Source organism: Anastrepha ludens, chromosome 6 (assembly GCF_028408465.1).
Source record: "Anastrepha ludens isolate Willacy chromosome 6, idAnaLude1.1, whole genome shotgun sequence".
In the NCBI taxonomy this organism is placed as follows: domain Eukaryota; kingdom Metazoa; phylum Arthropoda; class Insecta; order Diptera; family Tephritidae; genus Anastrepha; species Anastrepha ludens.
The window spans coordinates 68912141-68940001 of NC_071502.1; the positions used below are offsets into that span (position 1 = coordinate 68912141).

The window sequence follows — 27861 nt, forward strand, 5'->3', positions numbered from 1 at the left end:
TGGTGCAAAACTGGAATTTACTATTCAAAACAGTCTACAGCACACATTTCTTGACCGATTTGCAATTTATTTTTTTTGAATTGCTCAGGATAAAATTGCTAACAACTCTGTCGTTGCGGATTTTTAAAATATTTTGCTAATATTGAAATATTTAAACAAATATATTTAAAAAACAAAACTTACAAAATCTTTTAAAAATTAATTATTTTTATGAAACTTGGTATCCGGGGGTTTTCTGGGTCGTTGATTACGAATATAATGTCAGATTTTTAAAATTCAAAATGGCGGATCCAATATGGCGGTCGAAATTTCTAAAACTTAATTATTTTTTATGAAACTTGACATACGGGGGTTTTCACGGTAGCTGATTACGAATCTGACATCATATTTGCAAAATTCAAAATGGCGGATCCAATATGGCGGAGAAATTTTTTAAAATTTATTCGAATTTACTTAAAACTTGTAACTCGGGGGTTTTTGGGATCGTTGATTACAAATCCGATGTTAATATTCCTAAACTTGAAATGGTAGATCTGATACGGTGAAAAGTTGCAAAACAGGGTAAAGGCGAGAAGAAAAGATCTCGAGTCAGTAAAGGTGAGAGGAAAAGTTCTCCAGCCAGTAAAGGCAAGAGGAAAAGATCTCCAGCCAGTAAAGGCAAGGGGAAAAGATCTCCAGCCAGCAAAGGCAAGAGGAACAAATCTCCAGCCAGTAGAGGCGAGAGGAAAAGATCTCCAGCCAGTAAAGGCGTGAGGAAAAGATCTCCAGCTAGTAAAGACAAGAGGAAGAGATCTCCAGCCAGTAAAGGCGAGAGACAAAGATCTCCAGCCAGTAAAGGCAAGAGGAAGAGATCTCCAGCCAATAAAGGCAAGGGGAAAAGATCTCCAGCCAGTAAAGGCGAGAGACAAAGATCTCCAGCCAATAAAGGCAAGAGGAAGAAATCTCCAGCCAGTAAAGGCAAGAGGTCTAGTAATAGTCTAATAGTCTAGTAGATTTTAAAGACAAAGTTTTACATTCTCTTTGATTCAAATTGCTGTATAAGTTCTTCTATTTCGGGATCATTTGCTGCAGAATTGCTTCTCCATTCTTTTCTTAATGAGGCTATGTAAAGGTCTGAAGAAACTAAAAGTTTATGTATTAAGTCTTCATTTGTTATGGTTCGTGACATTTTACGAGTATTGAACTCCCTGAAACGTTTGAAATCCTTATTTCTGGCTTCAGCAGCCTCTTCTGAATATTTCCCTATAGGTAGTAAAAATTTCTCTATTACTTTACCACCATGTATCAACACTTTATGAATAGAAGATGGCATATAGTACCAGGGATAGAGCTTTATGAACAACTCAGCTGTTTTGTAAGTATAGTCGTTAAAAAAGTCTGTTGGTATATTACTTTTCTACTTCCACTTAACAATTTTAAAATTATACTGAATCTATATATTAACTCTTTATCTACTTTTGTTATTTCTGATGTTAACTCAATATCCTGAAAAAATGTACGCGCAGTGTTGCCATCATTAGAAGATCCAGAACCATGTGCTGGCTGATCTATTATAAGCCCCATTTTTTCTCTAAACTCTTTACAAATTTTTTGTTTAGTATTTCGAAGAAGCACTTTATGATCATCAGATCTTACACTCCACCGGCAAAAATCTAATCGATATGCTATATGCAAAATGCATTCCATCATTCTTATCCACATGTGCAATACAGAAAGGCCAAATTCAAAAAAACATTGGTTTTCTTCTTTGTTTGCGAGTCTGACTAAATTGTTCATTTCGGATGTTTTTGCTCCACAAATATAGCAAGTTGCTGCTGAAGGTGTATCTGTTAAAGCTTGGCAAACTTTACCATCCACCATAGTTAGAGCCATGTCTGCTTTAACTATATAGGTGCCTTCAGATTTTTCAACTATTATTGGTTGCAATTCTCTAATTTGATTTTTAATGTCATCCACTTTCGACTGAGTCCTTTCCTTTGTTTCTTTCGCGAATTCAAAAGAAATTGGAACGCAACGTTTTGGTGACGATGGATGAGTATTTTGCCATACAATTTTTGAATTATCAGTTGTTTTTAAGCACAAAGGTACCATTGACACTGCAAATATTGATTCATCTGAGACATTTGATTCACTGAATTTTTGCTTATATATGCTTTGATCGGAAGAACCATCGCATCCATATTTTAAAATGAAATCTAAATTGCAAGTTTTATTTAATTCTTGAAAAGGTGGAAGGGATAAACTAGAATCCTTAAGAAGTCGAAGTACAGTATGATTTATTAGGGACTGTAATTCAATACTTGCACCTAATTCTGTAATGAGTATGTTCGAAGGGTAACAACTCTTTTTTGCTTCAAGAATTTGATGGTATGTTGGAAAAATATTTGCATTTCGTTTCTTAGCCTGAAATTGTATTGATTCGTATTGATATTTTGAAAGTTTTGTGTCTTCGATTAAAGCTAACGCTTCTTCTGCCGAGAATTTAATAAAATCTGTGTTATCATTTTGATCTTCAGTATTTTCTACCTTCATTAAAAAGACTATTTTTGTTGCTAATTTACTTCTTCCACTTTTTCTCAATATTCGCAAAAATGATTCTTGTATTTCTGATTCTGTATAAGACTCTTCAATCATTATTAATTTTCGTCTTTTTGTGGATGCAGAAGCTTTTTCAAAATTGTCAGTGCATTGTCTACCTGTTTTTGTTTTTGCTTTTGTAAAATCCACAATAAAATCAGTTTCTAACCATTTTTTAAATTTTTTTTCAAAACTACTTTTAACGTACATAGAATCTTTCCATTTCTTTTTAATGTGCTGAAAAAAGACCTAGTCAAATCATTTTTTACAATTTCTAATTGTTTCGAATCCAGAACAAATTTAACTTCCAAATGATCAAGTAAATCTTGTATATCATTACTTTTATTTTCTAATAAAAAGTTGCAAAGAACTGCCTTTGATACTTTGAAGTAGTCCATTGTAGCTTTTCAGACATTTACAAAATAATATAAATAATATGTCAAATAATTTTAAAACAAAAGCACAGTTTTCAAAAATCTAAGATAATATATAGATTACAATTTACAATAATCATAAAACAATCAGACCGACAACATTACTTACCAAATTTTAAAATCTTTGTAAAATGTCTCAACAGGTAAGCTATTGTACTTATAATATATAAGATTGAACTCGTATGTGAGAGAAGTTATGTTAAATGCTTAACACGCCATCTATGAGAAACTGACACTACTTTATTTTGTCGGTCGATAATACAGAAAATTTTTAAATTGACTTTTTTCGCTAGATAACTTTATTCTTGCTTTTTTAACACTAAACCAGTTTTTCTTTTATGTTCCTACGTAATAATATTTCCGATCTATTATTAGCAAGCTTATAGAGTAATAACGTGTAAACTAGTGAAAAATTATGTTCATTTCATGAACATAAAAACGTTATGGTGAAAATAAAAATTTGAAATGTTTCCAAAATCAAAACTATCAATGTGCAATATTTATTCTAATAGACCATTCACTGAAAACTTAAAATTTTTGAAGTCATAGTGAAAAAACGAAATTTTAAATGTTATAAAATATATAATATTGTCATTTTTTCTACAAGCTACTGGCAAAATATATACTTTCTTCTAGGTCAATTGATTTATCTCGATCCAAGGATACTTATATTAGTTTTTCATTTATTAAGTCGCATTTCAATTACGAAACATAAAAAAAATTAATAAATATAAAAAATAATTAAGTTTTAGAAATTTCGACCGCCATATTGGATCCGCCATTTTGAATTTTAAAAATCTGACATTATATTCGTAATCAACGACCCCAAAAACCCTCAGGTAACAAGTTTCAAGCGAATTCGATTGGATTTAAAAAAGTTTGTCCGCCATATTGGATCCGCCATTTTGAATTTTGTAAATATGATATCAGATTCGTCATCAGCGACCCCGAAAACCCCCGGATACCAAGTTTCATAAACAATAATTAACTATAAGAAAATTTTGACCGCCATATTGGATCCGCCATTTTGAATTTTGACAATCTGACATCATATTTGCAATCAGCGACCCAGAAAACCCCCGGATACCAAGTTTCATAAAAATAATTAATTTTTAAAAGATTTTGTAAGTTTTGTAAGCAACTTGCTATATTTGTGGAGCAAAAACATCCGAATGAACAATTTAGTCAGACTCGCAAACAAAGAAGAAAACCAATGTTTTTTTGAATTTGGCCTTTCTGTATTGCACATGTGGATAAGAATGATGGAATGCATTTTGCATATAGCATATCGATTAGATTTTTGCCGGTGGAGTGTAAGATCTGATGATCATAAAGTGCTTCTTCGAAATACTAAACAAAAAATTTGTAAAGAGTTTAGAGAAAAAATGGGGCTTATAATAGATCAGCCAGCACATGGTTCTGGATCTTCTAATGATGGCAACACTGCGCGTACATTTTTTCAGGATATTGAGTTAACATCAGAAATAACAAAAGTAGATAAAGAGTTAATATATAGATTCAGTATAATTTTAAAAATGTTAAGTGGAAGTAGAAAAGTACCAACAGACTTTTTTAACGACTATACTTACAAAACAGCTGAGTTGTTCATAAAGCTCTATCCCTGGTACTATATGCCATCTTCTATTCATAAAGTGTTGATACATGGTGGTAAAGTAATAGAGAAATTTTTACTACCTATAGGGAAATATTCAGAAGAGGCTGCTGAAGCCAGAAATAAGGATTTCAAATGTTTCAGGGAGTTCAATACTCCTAAAATGTCACGAACCATAACAAATGAAGATTTAGTACATAAACTTTTAGTTTCTTCAGACCTTTACATAGCCTCATTAAGAAAAGAATGGAGAAGCAATTCTGCAGCAAATGATCCCGAAATAGAAGAACTTATACAGCAATTTGAATCAAAGAGAATGTAAAACTTTGTCTTTAAAATCTACTAGACTATTAGACTATTACTAGACCTCTTGCCTTTACTGGCTGGAGATCTTCTCCCCTTGCCTTTACTGGCTGGAGATTTCTTCCTCTTGCCTTTATTGGCTGGAGATCTCTTCCTCTTGCCTTTACTGGCTGGAGATCTTTGTCTCTCGCCTTTACTGGCTGGAGATCTTTTCCCCTTGCCTTTACTGGCTGGAGATCTTTTCCCCTTGCCTTTATTGGCTGGAGATCTCTTCCTCTTGCCTTTACTGGCTGGAGATCTCTTCCTCTTGCCTTTACTAGCTGGAGATCTTTTCCTCTCGCCTTTACTGGCTGGAGATCTTTTCCTCTCGCCTTTACTGGCTGGAGATCTCTTCCTCTTGTCTTTACTAGCTGGAGATCTTTTCCTCACGCCTTTACTGGCTGGAGATCTTTTCCTCTCGCCTCTACTGGCTGGAGATTTGTTCCTCTTGCCTTTGCTGGCTGGAGATCTTTTCCCCTTGCCTTTACTGGCTGGAGATCTTTTCCTCTTGCCTTTACTGGCTGGAGAACTTTTCCTCTCACCTTTACTGACTCGAGATCTTTTCTTCTCGCCTTTACCCTGTTTTGCAACTTTTCACCGTATCAGATCTACCATTTCAAGTTTAGGAATATTAACATCGGATTTGTAATCAACGATCCCAAAAACCCCCGAGTTACAAGTTTTAAGTAAATTCGAAAAAATTTTAAAAAATTTCTCCGCCATATTGGATCCGCCATTTTGAATTTTGCAAATATGATATCAGATTCGTAATCAGCTACCCTGAAAACCCCCGTATGACAAGTTTCATAAAAAATAATTAAGTTTTAGAAATTTCGACCGCCATATTGGATCCGCCATTTTGAATTTTAAAAATCTGACATTATATTCGTAATCAACGACCCAGAAAACCCCCGGATACCAAGTTTCATAAAAATAATTAATTTTTAAAAGATTTTGTAAGTTTTGTTTTTTAAATATATTTGTTTAAATATTTCAATATTAGCAAAATATTTTAAAAATCCGCAGAGTTGTTAGCAATTTTATCCTGAGCAATTCAAAAAAAATAAATTGCAAATCGGTCAAGAAATGTGTGCTGTAGACTGTTTTGAATAGTAAATTCCAGTTTTGCACCACTGTGCGACGTGCTCCGAATTCCGAATGGTGAGGTTAGGTTTTTGTGGCAGTCGGCTTAAAGTAGCCAACTCTCTTAAGTCTGGGCAATTACAGGAGATGTTTTCTACTGTTTCTTCCTCTTCCTCGTCTCTACAACTTCTGCAGTATTCATGGTCACAAACCACGATCTGCGAGATGTACTCTCTTGAGAGGTTAAGCAATTCCCTTGACCTTTTCTTACCTATGTGTGGGCAAATTAGTCTGCTTTTAAACACATATTTTCTTCTTTCCATGCCCTAGTGGCTGCGTGATGAATATTATTTGTTATCCTTAATTCGTAAATACCTTAGGAATTCCAATATTGCCTTTGTTTTCAAGCAGAGGAAGATTAGTACCCTTTCTGGCTAGCTTGTCGGCCTTACAATTTCCTTTAATATCTGTATATCCCGGAACCCAAATAAGACTAGCCCTGAAGACGGTGCTAATATCATTTAGAGCTGCCAGGCATTTCTGAGGAACTTTTGATCTTAGTTGCTTAAATTTGATGGCCGCCTGGCTGTCCGAGAAGATATTTATCGTAGTTTTTGTTACGGCGTATATTTTTGCCTGGTCGACGCTACAGTAATTCTTAGGAAAAAGTAGTCAACTTCCTAGTTGTAACTACTCAAAGTATGTATCATAGTCATAGTATCTATCGGGTCTTCCATAACGCCGAACGGTAATCACGCCCCAACACATTCGGCTACGGCGGCCGCTCACTCAGTCCCATACATACCATATCAAAAATGTTAGCGGATTTTTCTCGAAACCATATTTGCCAAAGCGAAGCTATATTTTTTAAGCTGGCCAAACTCATTAGTTGATTGGTTTAACATTTTAGCCTCATACATATTAGACCGATCCAATGATGTGAAAACGACTCCAGAGCTCAGATGTTAAGAGAAAATAAAGAGCTACGCAAGACTGGGATAATGGCTTGGAACTCGGAGGTCAATTAACCAAAATGTAATAAAGAAGAAGAATATGGGAGTGAACTTTTAAAAATTTTTTTCAACCCCGTCTGCATATTCATAATTCAACAATATTTTTTTTACTTTCTGTAACTGCAACTCTAAAGCACTAACGGTTTCACATCAACATTTTGAGCAGTTTTGACTATTTTGTTTTTTCTTATGAATTTCCATAATTTTTTTTTATAAAAACATAGCGCATTGTTTACCAAAAACCATATAAATTCAAGTTTCAAACTTTATATAAAAATTAGACAAATTCCACAAACTGTTCCACACAACTCGACAGCTTCAAATAATTTTAATAGAACAATTTTTGGTATGCAGTTTAATAATAGGTCTATTTATAAGTTCGTGCGGTTTTACAACAGATGGCGTAACTTGATTATTATTCCATCGATCCACATTTCCAAACATTCATTGGAGAGCTACTGTCGTAAGGCACAAACGTCAGTATAAGTTTTTTATTTGAAGCGTAAACAACAATATTTTTACCACACTTGAAAATGTTGAATTTCGTGCCAAATAATGTGTTTTTGCGGGGAATTCTTCTTCATTATTTTAATATGAAGAAAAAAGCAGCCGAAAGTCATCGTATCTTGGTGGAAGTTTATGGTGAGCATGCTCTATCTGAGCGAACGTGCCAGAAGTGGTTTGCACGCTTTAAAAGTGGTGATTTTGGCTTGGAAGACGAAGAACGCGAGGGTGCGCCGCCAAAGTTCATGGATACCGAATTGGAGGAATTGCTCGATCAAGATCCGGCTCAAACGCAAGAAGAGGTTGCAAAAACTTTGGGAGTTGATCAATCAACCATTTCCAAACGTTTAAAAGCCATGGGAATGATCCGAAAGGTAGGCCATTGGGTGCCGTATGAATTGAAGCCAAGAGACGTTGAACGCCGTTTTATGGCATGCGAACAACTGCTTCAACGGCACAAAAGAAAGGGTTTTTTGCATCGAATTGTGACTGGCGATGAAAAGTGGGTCCATTACGACAATCCAAAACGTCGGGCAACGTATGGATACCCTGGCCATGCTTCAACATCGACGTCGGCGCAGAATATTCATGGCCTGAAGGTTATGCTGTGTATCTGGTGGGACCAGCTGGGTGTTGTGTATTATGAGCTACTGAAACCGAATGAAACGATTACGGGGGATGTCTACCGACGACAATTGATGCGTTTGAGCCGAGCACTGCGAGAAAAACGGCCGCAATACGCCGATAGACACGACAAAGTTATTTTGCAACATGACAATGCTCGGCCACATGTTGCACAAGTGGTCAAAACATACTTAGAAACGCTCAAATGGGATGTCCTACCCCACCCGCTGTATAGTCCAGACCTCGCGCCATCCGATTACTATCTCTTCCGATCGATGCAACATGGCCTGGCTGACCAGCACTTCCGTAATTACGATGAAGTCAAAAAATGGATCGATTCGTGGATTGCGGCAAAACCGACCGAATTTTTCACAAAGGGAATCCGTGAATTGCCAGAAAGATGGGAAAAAGTAGTAGTAAGCGATGGACAATATTTTGAATATTAAATTTGTAACCATTTTACGTCAATAAAGTTTCAAATTTCGAAAAAAAACCGCACGAACTTATTCATAGTCCTATTATTTACAATCCAATTCAAGTTTGGAGTTCCTATAAAATCCCGTTGGTTTTTTATATTTTTCCATAAAACAAATGCGCGGCGTTTTATTAAGTGAGTGAGTTAGGAATAAAGTTTGAAGTCTTATATTCATACAGACTAGGAGTGTGAGTCTATCCCATTAAGGTTTATTAATTTCCCAGGAAACGGCGGCGTCGTAGCCGAATGGGTTGGTGCGTGATTACCATTCGGAATTCACAGGTCGTTGGTTCGAATCTCGGTGAAAGCAAAATTAATAAAAACATTTTTCTAATAGCGGTCGCCCCTCGGCAGGCAATGGCAAACCTCCGAATGTATTTCTGCCATGAAAAAGTTCCTCATAAAAATATCTGCCGTTCGGAGTCGGCTTGAAACTGTAGGTCCCTCTTTTTGTGGAACAACATCAAGACGCACACCACAAATAGGAGGAGGAGCTCGGCCAAACACCTAACAGAAGTGTACGCGCCAATTATTTATTTATTTTTATGTTGATTAAATAATTTTTCAATTAAATATTGAATTAAATCTTTTTTGGATTTTCGAGCATATCCGCGTATTAAATATTTTTTTAAATTAGAAATTGAATTAAATATTTTTTACGATTTTCGAGTTTAAGTATTTGTGCATATTCCTTATTATAAGAACTTTTTGGTAGAAATAATCCCAATTTTTGCTTATTCTATGGAATTAGTGCTAATACATTTTAATGAATACCCGCACTCTGAAGGTTTAACATTATTTTGCGTTTAATTTCCTTTTTCTTATCTCATTTTCCACAGTTATTAACATTTATTAAATATAATTATTGCTTCTCATTCCTCTCTCTCCCTAGATTGCCTACATGTTTTTTCTATTCATGTTCACCTACACCGTTCTAGTGAAAATGGGGCCGACACCGCGTTGGCAGGAAGTCTATTCGATTGCTTACATCGCAACATTGGGTTTTGAGAAAATACGTGAAATTATCTCCTCAGAGCCGGTGGCTATAACGTAAGTAAAATAGTAATACACGCAACGCGAAAACTGCTAAGTAAGTGCTTATGTTATTTTTTTAAGTAGGTGCCCTATTGAACTTACCCGTTCATAGACTTCAAACGTATTTACAAAACAAAGCAAAAATTATTATGTTTCACCTCTTCCGGCGTTATGCCACCTTGCGCATAAACATTTTAGCTACAATGTTATACTTTGCGTTTCAAACCTTATCTCACTTTCATTTTCATTATCTCTGTAAGTTTTTACACACCATTGACCGTTAGTACTCTGCTTTAACGCTATTTTACGCTGAATTAAATCCTCCTCATATTACATTTGCCACAAGTGTTTTTTCTTGTTTGTACTTTAATTACACATACTTATTGACCCTCTTTTATTCAATATGTTTGGTTTTTTTCGATTTTGTTTTTGCTCTGCCTCAACCATAGCCATAAATTTGCGGTGTGGGCCTGGAATATGTGGAATCCGTGCGATGCAGCTGCTATTATTTTGTTCCTGATCGGTTTATCGTTGCGTTTTCGACCAAACACTATGGACATTGGGCGTGTGATTTACTGTGTGGATAGTATTTATTGGTATCTGCGGATACTAAATATTTTGGGCGTCAACAAGTATTTGGGTAAGTGAAAGCAAATAAATGTTTATCTCAAGCGTAAGTATAAAGGGTGTCTCAAAATAATGTGATATTTTAATGTTCTCCTATAACATATACTTATATATAATTTTGTTTTCAATTTTTTAGCAGAAAACTGATATTTCTAAATAATTAATGGAAAACATACGTTTTGAAAACGTTTCATTTTGAAAGATATTTAAAAAAAAAATTAACTCAGAAATAACTCATGCTTTTTTATCAGTTTCATATTAAATATTCGGTATTTTCGTTTAGTATAACTTAAAATATTTATCAAATCGTACCGAGTTCAAATTGCTTCCTTATAGAGATTATCTGACTCAACAAATGTAGAAAGTCTAACATCTAATTCTCTATATGAGTAGCAATCTGTGTCCAACTTTAAACAGGGGAACTCAAAATATTAGTCGACATTAATTGAAGGTGATTGCAAAGCCAATCGAATTGGAATTTTCAAATATATTAGTCGACATTAATTGAAGGTGATTGCAAAAGCCAATCGCATTGGAATTTTTGTTTGTTTGAACTATAATTTAAATGACGGTTTGAAAATCCACAAACGGTTTATTTTGACTTTACTCGATAACTCCTTCTTATCGGGGAGCTATTTTGCTATTGTCGAGTTGGGATTTACAACCTTTGAAATTTAATTGACCTTTCATTCGAAACCGATTTTACGTTATTTATATTCCTAGTAAAGAATTAACTATAAATAATTATACAGTCGAACTTCCATATAGTGAATTCGCACGGGACCTGAAAATCACTTCACTATATAGAAACTTCATTATAAAGAAACATTGATTTTTTATGTAATTTTATTTAAAATAATCAGTGAGTTTGGTTTGAATTACAGCCTTCCATTTTTCATTTTCAATAAAAGCTTCCAAATCATGTAGAGAGTTGAAAACATTAATCGGCACGTCTCTCCTCATTTCCACAAAGGTTCTAATTACGCTAATGGATGAAGCAGCTTGTATCAACTCAGGTAATGCCTCCTCAGTTTCTGCCAATTTTTCAACGGTCAAATCGTGTTCATCGTTATCTGAAATAATATTTACATATTAAATTTTTGTTTGACTATAAAAAGATAAATGCTTACCAGGTTCAGCTGGAACTCCGCGACTTTCAAAAATGCTGTTGAGAATATCTTCTTCGGATGGGTTGTCCGAAGTCTGCACACCATTATCAACATTTACGTAGTCATCAAACGAAGCTTCGATATTTGCTACTTTTTTAAATGAAGACTGTAAAGCAGCCAAATCTGATATTGAAAGAAGGTCCTCTTCAGCCCAATGCTCAAATGGAATCTGCATAGCATCTTTTGAAAATCCAGCCTTTTTAAAACAGTTGGCAATTGTTTCTGGTTTAACATAGACATTCCATACATTGCTAAGATTTCGAACTGCTTGCAGCAAGTCTATGGCCATAACAGAATTTCCCTCATCCACTTGAGTCAATATATTCGTTAAAATTCGTTTTCTGTAATGTTGTTTCATATTGTAGAGAATGCCTTAGTCCATTGGTTGCAGTAACGAAGTCATGTTGGGAGGAAAATAAGCGAGATGAATGTTTCTCAACTTGTCTCTTACATCTTTAGGGTGGGCAGTGCAGTTATCAACAAAAAACAACACCTTTTTGTTTTGATCACAAAATTTTTTGTCGAGTTTTACAATCCATTTCGTAAAAATCTCACTGGTCATCCATGCTTTTTTGTTAAACTCATAATCGACACCTAAAGATTTTATTCCCTTGAAGCACCTCGGATTTTTGGCCTTTCCGATTACCAGCAATTTTAGCTTTTCTGATCCAGTCATATTGCTTCCCACCAGGACAGTTATTCTCTCCTTGCTTTGCTTCCCACCAAAGCATTTTTCATTTTTGAATGCCAGTGTTTTAGTTGGCAAGCATTTGAAAAACAAAGCAGTCTCGTCGGCATTAAAAATGTCGTTAATGTTGTAATTTTCAATTAATTTCGGTAAGACGTTCGTTACCCATTCATCACGGTTTTCTATGTTGGCGTCAGCACTTTCCCCACATAATGTCTTTTGAATAACGCCATGCCGACTTTTGAACTTGTCTAACCAACCTGTACTTGCCTCAAATTTGTGGTGTCCTAGTGCTTCCGCAAAATCTTTGGCCTTTTGCTTCAATAATGGTCCACATAAAGCGAGATTCTTACCACGTGCAACGAGTAACCATTTCAGCATTGCTTCGTCAATATCCTCAAAATGACAAGGTCGAAGTCTTTTGCGTTTGGTATTTACTGCCAAATCCGCCGCATTTTTTAAAACCACTTCCTTATTTTTTAAAATATTTGATAAAGTGCTGGGAAGAACTCCGAATTCATTGGCAATATCTTTTTTTTTTCTTTCCTTCATTAACTTTGTTAATCATTAATAACTTTTTTTCAAGCGAAATGCTGCTTCGATGCGTCATTTTAACTTCAATCACTGAATAAAACTGTAATAGCTCAGCTTTTTCTGTTTTAATTTTGGGATTCCCCTCATTACAGTTTGTCCACATCTAACTGTAATTTTTTGCAACAGAAAACTTTTGAAAAAATTCACTATATGGAGACAAAAACTTAGGACGCTTGAATTCCCAGCTGTAAAATTTGTTCATTATATAGAAAACTTCACTATATAGAAATTCATTATAAGGAGACAAAAATACACCGAAAGTAGAACGAAAAAGCAGTGTCTTCGAAACCAGTTCATTATAAGGAGAGCTTCATTATATGGAAGTTCACTGTAGAGAAGTTCGACTGTATTATAATTTTGTAATTTAGGGTAATTAAAATAAAAAGTTATTAAAATGTGCCGACTCTACTCAAGAAATGTTTCTGAATTAATATAATATAAGTATATTCCTAAACAACTTTCGCTTACAGTTCGTATAAACGTTTTTTACTTGTTTATTTATTATTATAAACAGTTGGCAATGCTATTAAAATTTTGACTTCATTAAATCTCTTTTTTTTTGTCTAAATTAAAGCTTTCGATTGATAAACACATTGTAATACATTATTTAACTACCATATTTAATTACATTTTTGGATAGGTGATCAATGTCGTAAAGTTTTTATTAATAGACTTGTCACAATAGTTCCGTTGTGTTCGTTGCGGCAACGCTTTTGACTGATGAGATGCGTAAAACATACTGTGGTACCACAATGAAAGTATTGGCGCATATAAACAAAAAAAACCGATATTTTAAACAGTTTTTTGTTGGTTGTGAAATTTGTATATAATAATTGAAGTGAAAGAAGATTTCAATAGAATTAATGGTAGTCGTAGAGGTTGGGTGCGATCATAACTTCGAGATCAGGACGCTCATTTATTTTTCAAGACAACTTGTTTAAACGTAGATTTTTCTCATCTCTTTCAAGCTTTTATCGAAACGATAAGTTGCATTTGAATTGACTGAATTAATTTTAATTCCATTTATTTTCTGAAATTAATTTCATATAACAAAAACACCATCGATAAAAATGGTTCTTCTTTAAAAGTTGCCATTTTCGACGCACTTGCCGTACCGCAAAAGTAGAAATTTTCCAGTTTTTATGCATCCGGCATGGCGTAAGTATGTGGGGCCTTTGTCTCAAATACACAAAATCTATTTTGGTGTCAGTCAAACTCGTTGTCACATAAAGGTGGCAACCTTATCCAAAAATGTGTTCATTTTTCGTTTCGCAATTTTGCTTGCATATTTAATTCATTTTAATTTTATACAATGCCATGACATTCACTTCAGAAGCATGTTTTCAATGTTTAAAGATATACAGGGTGAACGAAATGAAGTGTTACCAACTTCACACTGCTTGTATCTGTAAAACAGCTCATGACATCAACGTCAAAACTGTTCTAATGACAGTTCAATATATTATTTATAAGCCATCAAAAGCATTTGAGTCTCAGTTTTGTTGAATTTTTTTTTTTTTTCTGCCATTGTTCGTGAGCTCAATCACCCCAAAGCGAATAAAATGTTTGTGTATCGCACTATAAAACGTTACAATGATACTGGTAGCGTTGCAAAACGCTATGGAGGTGGACAAAAAAAAACTGCAACAACGCCAGAAATGGTTCGGAAAGTGAAGGCTCGACTTGAACGAAATCCACGTTGCAGTGGAAGAAAAATGGCCAAAGAACTGAAAATATCGCAGGACGGAAGAGCTCAAGGTCAAGGCTTACAAGTTCCAAAAAGCACACGATCTTTCACCCCAGCAAAAAAAGTTCGGTGCGAAAGAGCAAAGGAGTTGCTGCGCTTGCACGAACGTGGCGAATTTCCTAACATTGTGTTTTCTGATGAAAAAAATTTCCCAATTGAGCAGTTCATAAACACTCAAAACGATCGTGTTTACTTAACCGAAGCAATTTCCCATCGCAAGTAATGGTTTGGGCCGCAGTGGCCGCTGATGGACGCTCTCCAATCGTTTTTATCGAGCCTGGTGTCAAAGTGAATGCGACTTATTATCGGGAAAATGTTTTAGAAGCTGCTTTAGAGTCGTGGACACGCAAACATTTCGGTCGTAGACCACAGACGTTCCAACAGGACTCGGCACCTTCTCATAAAGCTCGTGTGAACCAAGAATGGTTAAAAAATCATGTTCCACACTTCATTTCGTCCACACTATTCCATCTGATCCATTTTGGAGAGCAAGGTGAAGCAAGGTAAAAAATATGGATGCGCTGAAGCAAGCGATTATACGAGAATGGGCCAAAATACCTCATTCGTGCAGCATGCAACTCATTTTTTGACCGTTTGAAGGCTATAGTCAAGGCAAAAGGTGGTCATATCGAGCTAAAGTGAATATATTTTAAAATTGTAATCATTTTTGAACAATTTTGTCTTTGAAATCAATAAAAACTAATTTCACACAAAAAAGTTATGGTCGTTCATATCGTTCACTCTGTATGTTCAAGCTTAAAGCGATTTATCTCGTACCGCGGAAATATGATGCTATTAGCTGTGTTCCAATGATCAATGATCGGTAGAGCTGTGATAGTCATGCAAAATAAAAGGCCAAAATTTGCATTGAAAAATTAATGGAAACATTTGGAATACGCACAAAAAATGCAAAAAAAGCCCAAGGTAATATTGGAAAATCTCTCAAAAAATACCGAAAATGCAAAAAAGGTAGTTTTTTCTCCTGGGCTAGTAAACATTTTTATCTTAGTTAGGTAGATACTTATAGTAATTTATTGTTGCAAGTCAAAACAAGATCTTGTTTCAGACTATCGAACGAGAAACACCGCCGTTTTTCAGTTAAAATTGACTTGTAGGTTGAGAAGGAAATATAAAAAATGTTATTTCACATGGTGTCAATGCTGTTATATATTCATTTGAAGCACTAGCTCGTGAATCTCCATTCAAAACTTCATTAATTTCAAGCAAATAACTATATCCAACATTCCCAGATAACACTTCTTCGAACTTCTTCAAGAAACGGTCGTCGGTCATTGTCCCGAAGATAGAATGAACTTTTTCATACAGTTCTATACACTCTTTCAATTCAAGTCCTTTCGATTCTAATATTTTGATCTTGTCTGCGATGAACTTGAAGTTAGCTTTTATGAATGCCAAATCTTTTCGAATATTGAACGCTCTAAACACATTTTTTGCATCTCGAATACATTCCGAATCTGCATCGTTCAAATAATCCACAACCGATTTTACAGCGTCAAATTTGTCAGCTTAGTAATCACATGTTTGTCGCCAAGTTCCCCATCTAGTGACAATTGGTTCGGGTGGTAGTGGAATGTTCGGATTTGCTTGCTTAAACAGCTGTCGTAGAGTTACTGACTGTGAGGGAATTTAATGGTTTTTTCAATATAAGAATTTGAACTATAGATAAAAATAGCAATATGTACTTTGACGAAGGTAGCCTTTACTTTTCATATCAACAAATTTACTTCATGGAACTCTGAACGAATAAATTCTACCAATCGATGCAATCCATGGGCAAAACGTGTAACATGTAGGATTTTTGGGAATAAAACTTGAAGAGACTTCATTGCCGAAATCATATATGCACCAGCATCGGTAGTAACGAGCATAACATTTTCATATTGAATTCCACAATACAAAAGAAACGCAAAGAAAAAATTCAAAATTTAGTCGTTTTTCGAGAGTTTAGTAAAGACTTACCTTTAGGCCATAAAAGTAACAATGATTCAGTAAAAAATGTTGCGATCGTGTTAGCGTTGCATTTGTCTAATTCTTTAACATTCAACAAATAAGATTTTCCGCGCTCATTTTCATCATCCAATATGCTAAAAACAAAATTCGCTACTGATCTTTTTTCAATATCCGTCGTTTCATCCAGAGTAACCCAAATATGTTTTCCATCAGCTTTTAACCGCAATTTTTCAATCGATATTTCATACAAATGGGGCACATAATTACGACGAAGTGTACTTTGATCTGGAACTGATTGTGAAGTGTATTTTTCCATGAATTGTACTACACTAGGATGATTCACTTTATTTAATGGAATATTGGCTTCGATTAAAGTTTTACATAAATCCATATTGAATTCCGAAAGATTTGGCCCATGTTTCTGTTGATAATTTGATATTAACAATTGGCTCATTTCACGTTCACAATTTTGTTTTTTTCTTTCTTGAGCATCATTGTGTTTCACTGAATCAATGTGCTGTTTGACTTGAAATATTTTTTTCGCAGAAACCAAACAATTGCAATGTGAACAAAATAAAACTGATTTGTCCGACCGAAAAACATTGTGGAATTGGTTTCTCATACGCGCAGTAAATTCACCCAGCGTTTCTTTTCTATCTTTTGGCATCTTAACCCGATTACTTCAAATACTATGCAATAACTGAGAAGAATATGATGTAACTTACTGCGCTTACCATGCATTTCATACTAACGCAAGTGACGCATAGCACTTGTCGTTGTGCTCTCTTCACAAATCATAGTAACCAATAATTGCGCCAAACTCATTTCGTGGAAATTTTCGAGTCTCATTTTTATAAACAAATTTGTCGCCTCATTGGAGAAAGCAAATAAAAAAAATGTTGAAACAGATGGGCGCATAAAATGTTATAGATGTGTTCTTTAAACGAAAGTTTAGCTGCGAATTGTTTTTCTTTATATTTTGGTTAGTAGAATGATTTAAATTTCTAAAAATTATTAAAAAAAATATGCAAACATGCATTTTAAATCGAAATATGCTTTTATATATGAAACATGCACCATGCATTTGCATGACTATCACAGCTCTAATGATCGGCATCCGAATAAAGATTTTGCATGCAAATGTAACAACAACGATATGATTCTGGTAGAAATCAGGTTAAATTTATGATTGTGATAAAACTAATTATTATTATATTATTCATTCGTTTCATTTTGTTTCTCATCATTAGTTTGGTAGCACCGCGTAAACATTAAGTTATATGTAGTAAAATAGAAAAGTTTTTTTCGAGATAAAATTCATATTTAAAAAAAATTGAAGTGCTACGGTATTAGGCGTAATTGCAGCCTTGAATTAATTAGCTCCCGAAAAACGCTGATTTTCTTCTGTTCATCCTTTCATCTTCAATGCTGTCATGCTCCAAACAGCAAATGTTGTCGCATTGTCGACAACAATTCTTGTGGAAGAATGTAATGAATTGTTTATTTCGTTTCCATACCACTGAAACAGAAGCTTTATATCAGAGTTATCAACACCCATAAAAATGATCGCGTGCGAATCGATCGCGATATTGAGCTGGATAACCCAAGTAAACACATTAATTGAGAGAAAAGTAGTTAGCAGTGCCAAAGTAATATTTAATTTAAAAAGAGACTAGCCGAAGTTGCACCCTTTTTTTAACTCTACAAGTGGACAGCCGACACGCTGCAGAACGAAATTCGGTGAATATGAATGTCTGTAGTGTGGTTTTGGCCCTAGTGCACGCATATATGTAAACGTACGAGTATATCGAATTCCAAGCAAAGCGTTTTTACTCAGTTACCGCAATGCGTTTAACAAGCTGCAGCTCTGAGTTTTTTAATTATACTCATTTTGGTACAATGCTTTTTATAAATTGCTTTTGCTAAATTTTGTGTGAGGCTACCTTTTTAATGCCTCACAAAGTCATTATTTTCGTAATAATCCAAGTGATGTGTTTTTGTGATCGCGTTAAATTACAATTTTATTTATTTTTATTCGTTGGCATGAAGGCAAATATTATTGTATATTATTGGCGTATTTTGTTAATTGATTTTTAAACTCGATCAGGGGAATAATTGATAGACTTTTACTTAATTATAAATACATATATTGCTTACCTGCTATAGACAATTAAGCAAACATTACTGTAATCAGGAATGTGATTCATTATTGTTGACTTAAACATGGCCATACATTTCGTCGTTTAAAGTACAAAACCACGTGTGGAAGGTTACCCAAATTTCTCGGGAGAGCGTAAAAACTGTCTTATTTCGAAACGGTTCTGTTTTTTAAAAAATACAACTCTGTCAGGTTATTGTTATAAATAAATAAATTTATAAAGCTAGATGCCAGTGGCTTTCCGCCAGCAAATCTCACTTTTGGCACAAAGGTTTTGCCAAAGAACGACACGCGAATGCCCACTTTAAACGACAATATGTACGAATGGATTTATGTGCTTATATCTGAAATGGTCCAAAACAAAGTATGTGTATATTTATTTATTTATTTAGCCAAATGAAAAAAATTACTGGCTATATAACAAAACTATTTAATATATATATACCCCTACACTTATCATTGCACTCTTTATTGTCGTGTGCGTCTTGGTGTAGGCTAAGAGAAACAGCTTTGTTTATCAATTGGTGTTTCACGCACGGATATTCGAACCTGTGCACTTCCGAATGGTAGTCAAGCACCAGCCCATTCGGCTACAGCGACCGCGGGAACTATTTAATTGCTACTTAATAGAGACGTACAGCTTCACAAGATACGGAAGGACCCAAATCAGGATCATCATTTTGAGACTCAGACTCAATGATTCAAACCAAAGGAACAAATTTGGAATAATTCAACGTTGGAACGCCCCCAAAAAAATTTAGGCGCAGATACGTTTATTGAAAGTTAATCTTTCGGAACATTAGTCACCCTATCTTTTGATTTATTTCTTTTGCAAATAAAAACAGACAAGTAATGGAGCGCGTAAAAGTCAAAATATGGGTCAGTCATTTTATTTTTGTTTACGCTCCTTTGAACGAAACACTTCAGTTAATTGAAGATTACTCTTCAGTAGTAAAGTGGAAGCATTTGTTTCTGAAATCGAATTCTTAAAAATATATTTTTTTGGTCTTTCGTTTGTATAGAATTTGTTTCAGTTCAAGAAGATTTGTTTCTGCTATTTTTTAAAGATGTTATCACACAAATGGCTAACCGTGAATGCCAAATATGCTCTTTTTCAATTTTTTCCAATACGGTTGGTCAATACGATTTCGCTTCATATGGTGGCTTTCACATGAGCTTCACCTCACTTCAACTGCCCTACACTTCAGTAAATGAATCACACAATTCAAAGATTTTTTACTTTAAATCGGGTGATCTGCGTGTGAGAAAATTGACAATTTTCAGTATCAATCTCTACGAGAACAATAAGTGAATCAATGAATAAACAGAATAAATTGAATGTTGATCGCGCTGTATTGCACGTTGAAACCTAAAATGTAATTTTCACGAAAAAATCGCTGCGAATTAAGCGTCGGAGAGTTGCTCGAGGGATGTTTACTTCCTGAGAATAACGTGCTCTCGACATTGTTGGAGATTCCTAAACACTGGCTCGTACGACTTGGTATTTTCACTGAACCGTTTTGTACGTTACTATAACTTGGACTACCGGAATTGACAAATTTTGGGTATAAACTTCAAATAGTGTTGTCACTGAATTTTTTTTTATTTTTTGTACAAAATATGGCACAATAACCGCTTGAGTGATTTTGGCCTAGTTTAAGAAAGCGCACCAGTCGTTTCCAAAGGAAAGGAGGCCGCTTCTTCCTCTGGGAATTTAGATTTTATAATTTAGAAGTTATTTTGAATGGTCAGCTGAACAATTTCAGCGCGTTTTTTAGAATAGTATGTATAAATCTCCTTGACTAAACTTTCCTGACTAACTCCTCAACAAAAATAAACAATATTATTAATACAGGGTGGCTGATGAATTTTGCTACATTAATAAACTCAAATAACTTTTTTTTTAGTGTATGGAATTCATTTATTTCTTTTTCAAGTTGAAGGTCATTAAATTTTATTAAATGTAGCTTAACTAGTTTTAAAAATAATTGAATTTAAATGCCCCCCATGCTCGTTGACACAAGTGCGGCATCTTAGTAAAAAGTTGTTCATTGCTGCTTTGAGAGTTGCGACAGGAATAGCCGCAATTGTTGCCCGAATGGATTGTTTTAGTTCATCCAAATTTGTTGGCTTTGTTTTATAAACTTCTTGTTTACATAAACCCCACAAGAAAAAGTCAGGTGCAGTAAGGTCAGGCGACCTGGGGGGCCTACGAAATTCGGAGTTTCTTGAAATCAGTTTATTGGGAAATTTTCGTCGCAACTCTGTCATAACAGTCTGGGCTATGTGAGACGTTGCCCCATCTTGTTGAAACCACACAGAGTTGAAAGGAATTCTCTTTCGGCGTAGTTCTGGATAGAAAAATTCTTTCAGCATTTTCAAATAACGGTCTCCAATAACCGTAACGGTGTGACCATTTTCTTCAAAAAAATAAGGCCCGACAATACAGCGTGAAGAAACCGCACACCACACTGTCACGCGAAGAGGATGCAATTCCGTCTCGTGGAGTATCTGTGGGTTAGAAGTACTCCATATTCGACAATTTTGTTTGTTCACATTGCCGTTTAAATCGAAATGGGCCTCATCAGACATGAAAAGGCAGTTTAACATGTTTTGGTCTTCTTCCACCATTTGCAGGATCTTCTGGCAAAATTCCAAGCGAATCGGCAAGTCTGCTGCATTCAGTTTGTTAACCATTTGAATTTTGTAGGGAAATAAGTCTAAATCTTTGTGCATTATTGTTTGCAAAGACTGTCGGCTGACACCAAGTTGAGCAGATAAGCTTCTTGTTGAAACCCTTGGATTGCTTTGTATAGCTGCAGCTACAGCAGCGATCGTTTCCTCCGTCCGAACTGGTGGGTTTCGATGATAAGGCCTTCTTGCGACTGTTCCTTGCTCAGCAAAATTATTCACCAGTCTCATTATGGTCCATCTGCTCGGGGGATCGCCGCCAAACATCCGCCTGTACTCTCTCTGTACCAAAACTACGGACTCCAGTGCGTGATAGCGGCGGACTATCCAAATTCTTGTTTGCGTGTCCCAGTTATCCATTTTAGTAAATTTTAAAGATCAATCTGCAAATTAAAACAAAAATGGAACAGATAACTTAAAAAGAAAAAAAGTTATTCAATTTTTTTTTTTGTAGCGGCTTTCATCAGCCACCCTGTATATCTGCATTATTTAACAGGGGTGCTCTCATTACCACACATTCTCGTATGTCTTCATTGAATGCATTTATTTTATTTTTTCTTCTTCTATATTTATCTAAATACTGGCACACAAATTTTTTCCTTTTTTTCACTTTCTCCAATATACTTTTTTTCTTTTTACAGGTCCCTTGGTCACCATGATGGGCAAAATGGTTAAGAACATGATTTATTTTGTTGTGCTCTTAGCTGTGGTACTAATGAGTTTTGGCGTCAGCCGTCAGGCCATACGCCATCCGGGCAACGAGCCAACATGGGGTTTAATTAAAGAGGTAAGTGGCTGCAACAGAAATTCATAAAATATTCAGATTTTTTCATTAGTGCCCTTGTTTTTCTGTTACTTCGTTTTTATTTTCTTTTATTTGTTTGTTGGTTTGTGTATAAATTCACATTTTCTTACAATTTTCAACTTTCAACATTCAGTTGTGTACACAGACCAAATTGTGAATATGTGGAGTGGTAAACAAGCTGTAGAGTGAATGTACGGGTGATGCGCAATTTCTGCTTTTGTACAACTACAGATGAGTTATTAAATGTGTCTAAAAGATAAATATTTTTGAGAGTATTCTAAACTTAAGTGAATATCCTATTAATTCGCATATCATTTAAATTTAAATAATGCTAGTATATGTATGTGGGGTGGCACATGGGAATTACTAGGAATCCTTGACAATATTCGATGGTTTGAATAAACTTGCATACGCATTTTCGTTAATGTTAGAGGTGTCCTCGCAGTTTTTGCACCTGGTGATGCCGTGGAAAAATTGTAAGCTCACGGAAAAATTGTTAATTAAATATTCCATCCATCCAGGGTTGCATTCAAGTAGGCTGTCTAACTTTTAAACACCATTTTATTATGTGTTTTTTATTTACTTTTCCCCTTAAAATACATTTTTCCTAATAGTCTCCCTCCTCTCAATTGACTCATCTATGACAGATGAAAGAAACAAGCACGAAAGAACAGCTCTTCCACTATTATATATATATATACAAGTTTATATAATTGGCGCTTACATTCTTTTTGGGTATTTGGCCGAGCTCCTCGCCATATTTGTGGCGTGCGTATTGATGTTGTCTCACAAATGGACGGACCTACAGTTTTAAGCCGACTCCGAACGGCAGATAATTTTTCTTTAGAGGAACTTTTTCTTGGCAGAAATACACTCGGAGGCTTGCCATGCTCTGCAAAGGGGCGACCGCTATTAGAAAAAAACCTTGTTTCTTTTTTTTTTGGTGTTTTACAGAGACGCACCAACCCTTTCGACTACGGCGGTCGCCTTATTATTATTATGTAGAGATTTCGCACTGCGACTTAAATGATCCCTTAATGGATTCAGAGTATTTGTCTGAGCCCAACTCCCTCAATAAGTTTTAGTAGTTTAGAGTTTTATTTCCTCCTCTAGTAAAATATGTTTACCCAAGAATTTGTCTTGCTTACGTGTCAGTACTGGGCACGATGCCAGCACTAGTTTGGCGGTTTCATCTTCCTCCCTACAGAAACTGCAAGCTCCACCGGAGTATATTCCCAGGGTAGTTAAACCATAAATCAATCTATAAAGCTCTGTTAGTAGTCCAGTGACTACCTAGGCCGATAAATAATTTTACATTTAAAGTAAACTTTAATTATTTTCGATTATTTTAACACCCATGGCGCTTGTTTGTTTGTTGAACAGTAATAGAAGCCCCACCAGTGTAGGGCATATCACCGGTCGTCTTCGTTGGGTCCAGAAGGAGAGAGGTGTTAGATGACTCGGTTTTAGTGGGCATGTGAAAAGGTGGATAGTGTCGTGCGGGATGCCTTCACATGCCGGACATATATTTGATATGTCGGGGTCGATTCTGGATAAGTAGTAGTTTAACATGCTACAGTATCCAGAGCGTAATTGTGCCAGTGTTACACGTGTCTCACGGGGAAGCTGGAGCTCTTCATCTGCTATAGGTGGTGGTTGGACTCCGATTACGGCATTCACAGGACGGGAGCTTAAGAAGGTGGTGACGGTCTCCCGGTGAATGTCGTTTTCTTAACTGTCTAAACACTGTCTGGTCCAGTTAATTTCTGTCAATTTTGTCCTGGATTTCGTGTCTCCTGACGTGCCTGGGAGGCGACTCAGGCTCAATCAGGTGTCTGCAGGGGTGAAACCTGCGGTAACATCCTAGCATGAACTGCTTGTTGAGCAGTTTGTTTTGCTCCATTACAAGGAGCATTTGTGCCTCGTTGTGAAGGTGTTGAACAGGGCACATAAGGAGGCAACCGGTCGCTGTCCGAATGGCAGTATTTTGGCATGTCTGTAGCTTTATCCATTGCGTGTCACTAATTCCAGGCGACCAGATAGGCGCAGCATAGTTCAGAACCGGCCGACCAATTGCCTTAAATGTCGATAGCAACAGTTCTTTGTCTTTGCCCCAAGTGCTGCCGGCAAGCGCTTTGCGGACCTTGTTGCGATTTTGGACTTTAGTGGCAATTGCGGTTGGGTGTGTTGAGAGGGAGAGCAAACTGTCTAAGGTTACACCCAAAATTATGGGGTTGTTTACCGTCGGAATTGGTGTGTCATCGACTTTTACCTTAAGGGACAGTTTGACCTCCTTTGTCCAGGTGGTAAAGAGGGTCGCTGTGGACTTAGTGAGGGAAAGTTTGAGATTCCTTGCATATCAAAAAAATGTAAAGAAAAATCCTCGGTGTGTAGTTCGATATCCCATTTAATTTGCCTATGACAAAGTGCAAGTTTCAAGTGGCTCAATGTATTTTTCGTTTAAACTACACACAAACTGATGTGTCCTTCAGCATTATTATCATTAGTGCGTAAGTGTTACGAGTAGATGCACACCATTATTTTTAATACACGTGTTTCAAACTTTGTTTCGAATTTAATTTTCTTCCGCCAATAGTTACCGCTCACTCTTAATAGAGCCAACTTACACTTCAGTGAACTAATAAAAGTTTTCATTATAATTCACTTGATTGCATTTCACTGCGGAAAACGTTAATGCGGTTTGTTCCAATTCTCCAATAGTCAAATTGATTGCATTGCTTTCTCGTACATAAATATTTATCGAAATGCACTGGTATGTGATTATTACGCTTTTCGAACATATTGGGTAGCGCACAAAGATCAGTAATAATTGTCGTATGCGACTTTGAACAATTGGAAAAAATTAAGTATCGTGCCAGGATTGAATTTTTATTTTGGAAAGGTCTTAAAGCAAAGAAAATTTATGAACGAGTGTTGAAATTGTATAAGGACTATAACTAACTAACTAATTTGGCCCTTAGCGACTTCCGTCTGTTTCCAGATTTAAAAAATTCTTGCGTGGAAAGCGTTTTTCATCAAATGATGAGGTCTTAATAGCTGTGTTTCATGAGGAGCTTTTCCATGGCAAAAATACGCACTCGGAGGTTTGCCATTGCCCGCCAAGGATCGACCGTTATTAGAAAAAACCGTTTCTATTATTTTGGTGATTCATGAGCGGGGACTACCGAATCTTAAAGATTATTTATAATCGAAGTAAGTTTCAACCCCAAGGTGGACCACCCCTTAAGAGAAGTGAATCAAATCATTAAAAATATTAAAAAAGACGAAGTAGTTGTGACTAAACACTAAACAGCAAGCAACCAAATGTTTCAGAAAGTTTAATACAAAAACTAGCTCGATTGTGCAAGTCACTTGAATAATCAGTGAAAAATTTAATTTCAAATTTAATAATCCTGTAAGAACATAATGTGTAGACCATTTTAGTATAACAAACGTATGGCTCAGTACATACAATACAAAATACAAATTTATTTCATTGACTTATTGTCCATATTAAACAGATAAGCAGAATAGTTTTTGTTTTATTTATGCATTTAATAATCTAAAAGTGTAAAAAATCATTTCTTGCAGACTATGAAAACCAAATTAATGCTAAAAAATTATTTGAAAAGTAAATACAATTTATAATTCTAACTTGAAATACTATTGTATATTTTTTATTGGTGCGCAACTAAGTTCTCGCTGTTTTTTTAATGAAAATACAACTTTATTCTGAAAAAATGGTTACAAGTAAATCATTGAAGGTACTGCCCATCGCTGACTACTACTTTTTCCCATCTTTCCGTTCATCTTTTGAGGCTATCCACAGGTCAAGCCATTTTTTAATGTGTTCATATGAATGGAACTGCTGGTCAGCTAGACCATGTGCCATCGATCGGAACAGGTGATAATCGGACAACGCAATATCTAGAGAATATGGTGGGTGGGGTAGGGTTTTCCATTTCAGTGATTCCAGGTAGGTTTTAACGGGGTTGGCAACGTGAAGCCGAGCGTTGCCATGCTGTAGGATCACGTTTTTATGCCTCTCCGCATATTGCGGCCGCTTCTCGCGCAGTGCTCGGCTCAATCGCATCAATTGAAGTCGATACCGATCCCCAGTGATGGTTTCGCTTGGTTTTAGTAGTTCATAATAAATAACATCAACTTGGTTCCACCAAATACATAGCAGAACCTTCGCAGCGTGAATATTCGGCCGAGGCGACAACGTAGAAGCTTGACTGCTCAGTCCCCATGACTTTCTTTTCTTTAGATTGCTGTAATGAATCCATTTTTCATCACCCGTCACGATGCGATGAAGAAAACCCTTCCTTTTTTGCCGCTGGAGCAGTTGATCACGGACGAAAAAACGACGTTCAACATCCCTTGGTTCTAACTCATAATGAACCCAAGCCCCCTAGTTCTGAATCATTCCCAAAGCATGCAATCGCTTGGAAATGGATTGGCGGGTAACTCCTAATACTGAAGCAAGCTCTTCTTGCGTTTGACATATATCATCATTGAGCAATGCCTCCAATTCAGCGTCTTCGAAGGTTTTTGGCCTTCCTTCACGCGAACGGTCGGCAACATTAAAATCACCGTCTCTGAAGCAACAGAACCAACCTCGGCACGTTGTTTCGCTTAAAGCAGCATCTCCATAAGCTTTTTGTAGCTCTTGATGCGCTTCAGCCGCCGTTTTTTTTTTTGAATGAAAGAGGAAAATCAACACTTCCCGCAAATGACGAAGATTTACTTTCGGAAAACGGAAAAATCAAATTGATACAAATACTTTAATAAAATTAAAAAATATATATATCTCGAAATAAATAAAAAGGAAAATACTTTAGCTTTGCTCAGATAAGTTACCGAGCCTATTAGACTACCCAATATGTATTTTGTGCAATTACAATTTTTTTCTTGCATAAATGTAGCTCAATAGCTCCTCGTTTGCTAGTGGTAAAACTATGCCAGAGTTTCAATAGCTTTTTATTGAATAATTTTAGTGCTTTTAGTTGAATATGCTTTTAGTAGGAAATTAGGATGTCTATCACATTATAACATAGCAAAATAATAATGCGACTCCGATTAAAAGTAATTGCGTTTGCACTTAAGTAAACTTTTATATAAGTGAATCGCAACCGGAGTGGACCGCTTGAAACATTTTTATGATGTGATAGTCTAAATGTCGTACCAGTAGCGTAGTTAGCTGTTAAGTTAATGAGTTTCAAAGGGTGTGTTTCTGTGTGCAGAATATCATTTCATAATATTTGAGCCTAAAAATGTTAATTTTCATCAGAAGGGTTTGCATTTCAAAAACTGCCGTGTTCGGGGAAGAGAATATCAATCTGAAAAAATAATTGATATTGCGTGTTTTTGTTTATTTCAGAAACTTTATTTGAGTTAAAAAATAGTAGTTTTTTTTTAATTTAATTGCCGACCGAACGGCCGACAATCGATGTGAAAGCATTATACTATATACAATTTCCACATCGCTTTTTAACAAAAAACCTGCTTGGGCCGACTCCGAACGGCAGATATTTTTATGAGGAGCTTTTTCATGGCAGAAATACACTCGGAGGTTTGCCATTGCCTGCCGAAGGGCGACCGCTATTAGAAATATGTTTTTCTTAAGTTGGGTGTTTCACCGAGATTTGAATCTACGTTCTCTCTGTGAATTCCGGATGGTAGTCACGCACCAAGCCGAAAGTACGGCGG

General features: G+C 35.7%; 1 protein-coding gene across 17 annotated transcripts in view; it reads left to right on the forward strand.

The window, feature by feature from the left end:
• The window catches only part of LOC128867812 (transient receptor potential cation channel trpm), a 319297-nt gene that overhangs the window by 256629 nt on the left and 34807 nt on the right, over positions 1–27861 (forward strand). For all 17 annotated transcript variants that reach the window (XM_054109329.1, XM_054109326.1, XM_054109325.1 and 14 more), the window contains 3 exons: positions 9557–9714; positions 10149–10339; positions 21986–22131. In XM_054109329.1, coding sequence (XP_053965304.1) covers positions 9557–9714; positions 10149–10339; positions 21986–22131 — 495 coding nt within the window. The remainder of the gene's footprint in view (positions 1–9556; positions 9715–10148; positions 10340–21985; positions 22132–27861) is intronic.